The following is a 2,673-nucleotide window of genomic DNA, read 5'->3' as shown; positions in this document are numbered from 1 at the left end:
ACCAGGTGTGGTGGCTCACTCCTGTAATCCCAGCACTTTGGGAGGCCAAGCCGGGTGGATCACTTGAGGTCAGGAGTTAGAGACCAGCCTGGCCAACATGGTAAAACCCTGTCTCTACTAGAAAAAAAATATATTAAAAATTAGCCAGGCATGGTAGCAGGTGCCTGTAGTGCCAGCTACTTGGGAGGCTGAGACAGGAGAATCATTCATCTGAACCTGAGAGGAGGAGGTTGCAGTGAGCTGAGATCTGGCCATTGCACTCCATCCAGCCCAGGCAACAAGAACAAAACTCCATCTCAAAAACCAAAAAAGAAATAGTAGTTACTAAAAGCATGTTTACTGGTGATTTTTAGGTTCCTGATGAAAAGTTATGACCAGGTGCACTCAGGAAAGTTGGTGTGTGGCATGGTGTCCTATTTGAATGACCTGCCCAGTCAACGCATCCAGCCACAGCAGGTAGCAGTCTGGCCAACCATGGTGGATATCAACAGCCCCGAAAGCCTAACCGAAGCATATAAACTCCGTGCAGCCAGGTGAGCTTTCCCGCAAGAGCTAGAATATGCAGCCGAGGGGCTGGGGCCCTGATAGATGACAAGAAGGCATGAGTACTGTTGATCATTTCCTCAGACCTCCAATCTGTGTCTTAACAGATTAGTAGAAATTGCTGCAGAAAACCTTCAAAAAGAAGTGATTCACAGAAAAAGCAAGGAGGTAGCATGGAACCTAACTTCTGTTGACCTTGTTCGAGCAAGTGAGGTCAGTGGTAGTTCTCTCTTTTTCCCCTTCCCTGCTGCGTCCCGCATTTTCTGGTGCAGAAACCCTAGTCACTGTGTATTGAATCTTTTTCTAAAGTTCTCAAACTCAGGTATTTTCTGTTTAATCTTAGGCACATTGCCACTATGTGGTAGTTAAGCTCTTTTCAGAAAAACTCCTCAAAATTCAAGATAAAGCCATTGAAGCTGTCTTAAGGAATTTATGTCTGCTGTATTCTCTGTATGGAATCAGTCAGAACGCAGGAGATTTCCTTCAGGTCAGTATTTTCTAAATACAAGTCTTTGTTGTTGTTAAGAAAAGTAATTGTTGGCCGGGCGCGGTGGCTCATGCCTGTAATCCCAGCACTTTGGGAGCCCGAGGCGGGTACGGTGATCACTTGAGGTCAGGAGTTCAAGACCAGCCTGGCCTGGTGAAACCCTGTCTCTACTAAAAATATAAAAATTAGCCAGGTGCAGTGGTGCACGCCTGTAATCCCAGCTACTAGGGAGGCTGAGGCACGAGAATCGTTTGAACCCTGGAGGCAGAGGTTGCAATGAGCCAAGATTGCAGTGGTGCAATGAGCACCACTCCATTCCAGCCTGGGCGACAGAGCAAGACTCTGTCTCAAAAAAGAAAAAAGAAAAACAGCTGGGCGCAGTGGCTCACACCTGTAATCCCAGCACTTTGGGAGGCCAAGGCAGGTGGATCACCTGAGGTCGGGAGTTCAAGACCAGCCTGACAAACATGGAGAAACCCTGTCTCTACTAAAAATACAAAATTAGCCTGGCATGCTATTGCATGCTTGTAATCTCAGCTATTCGGGAGGCTGAGGGAGGAGAATCACTTGAACCCAGGAGGCAGATTGCGGTGAGCCAAGGTCACGCCATTGTACTCCAGCGTGGGCAACAAGAGTGAAACTCAGTCTCAAAAAGAAAAATTGCTGTGTGCTTTATAGCTGTATATGCATATAATTATGGCTATCTATATACATATATATTTTTTATTTACTTATTTTGATCTCTTTTAGGGGAGCATCATGACAGAGTCTCAGATTATGCAAGTAAACCAACGTGTAAAGGAGTTACTCACTCTGATTCGCTCAGATGCTGTTGCCTTGGTTGATGCATTTGATTTTCAGGATGTGACACTTGGCTCTGTGCTTGGCCGCTATGATGGAAATGTATATGAAAACTTGTTTGAGTGGGCTAGGAACTCCCCACTGAACAAAACAGAGGTAAAAATCCAGTGTCTTTGCACCTTTTTAAAAGTCTTCACTTAAATATTGAAGCAGGAAAGGCCTCTGGAAAGGGATTTATCTGTGAAAGCTCTGAAAGTACTGTGGCCACTTCTGACAGTCACTTTATTCGAGCAACAGGTTCAGAAGGGAACTGGGTTGTTCCCACAGTAACCAGGGTCTTAATTTCAATTTTTGATAACGAATTGAACATTTAAATATATATATAGGCCGGGCGCGTTGGCTCACACCTGTAATCCCAGCACTTTGGGAGGCCAAGTGGGTGGATCACCTGAGGTCAGGAGTTTGAGACTAGCCTGGCTAAAATGGTGAAACTCCATCTCTCCTAAAAATACAAAAAATCAGCCGGGCGGTAGTGGTGCACGCCTATAGTCCCAGCTACTCGGGAATTCTCCTGCCTCAGCTTGAACCCAGGAGAACCCAGGAGGCGGAGGTTGCAGTGAGCCATGTTTGTACCATTGCACTCCAGCCTGGGCGACAAGAGCAAAACTCTGTCACAAAAAAAAAAGTATATATACACACACACACAAATAGAATAAAATATACAAAAAGAGAATTCCATAGTGCTCTTTGGTACACCTTTCGTCTAGCAGCAATGACTGTCAACTCGTGGCCAGTTGTGTTTCATCTGAACCTTCATCCCCCTCCTCCTGGGGACTATTTTG

General features: G+C 45.6%; 1 protein-coding gene across 1 annotated transcript; it reads left to right on the top strand.

Annotated features, from left to right (window-relative positions):
• Positions 1–241: 241 nt before the first annotated feature.
• LOC113220590 (peroxisomal acyl-coenzyme A oxidase 1-like) lies at positions 242–2,267 on the top strand. Its single transcript, XM_026449918.1, has 4 exons — positions 242–533; positions 651–756; positions 887–1,030; positions 1,781–2,267. Exons 1-4 carry the CDS (start codon positions 361–363, stop codon positions 2,030–2,032), a joined length of 675 nt encoding a protein of 224 aa, XP_026305703.1. The 5' UTR covers positions 242–360; the 3' UTR covers positions 2,033–2,267.
• Positions 2,268–2,673: the final 406 nt, after the last annotated feature.

The sequence above is a fragment of the Piliocolobus tephrosceles genome, unplaced genomic scaffold, assembly GCF_002776525.5.
Source record: "Piliocolobus tephrosceles isolate RC106 unplaced genomic scaffold, ASM277652v3 unscaffolded_5041, whole genome shotgun sequence".
NCBI classification, from domain to species: Eukaryota; Metazoa; Chordata; class Mammalia; order Primates; family Cercopithecidae; genus Piliocolobus; species Piliocolobus tephrosceles.
The sequence above is the reverse complement of the archived record's forward strand: the minus strand, read 5'-3'. Positions and strand labels throughout refer to the sequence as shown.

What these genes read in the sequence shown, in the direction of transcription:
- LOC113220590 (XM_026449918.1), top strand. Translation starts at nt 361, where the DNA reads ATGAAAAGTTATGACCAGGTGCACTCAGGAAAGTTGGTGTGTGGCATG. An exon ending in ACCTTGTTCGAGCAAGTGAG is followed by an intron (nt 757 to 886) that starts GTCAGTGGTAGT and finishes GTTTAATCTTAG; the next exon opens with GCACATTGCCACTATGTGGT. An exon ending in ACGCAGGAGATTTCCTTCAG is followed by an intron (nt 1,031 to 1,780) that starts GTCAGTATTTTC and finishes GATCTCTTTTAG; the next exon opens with GGGAGCATCATGACAGAGTC.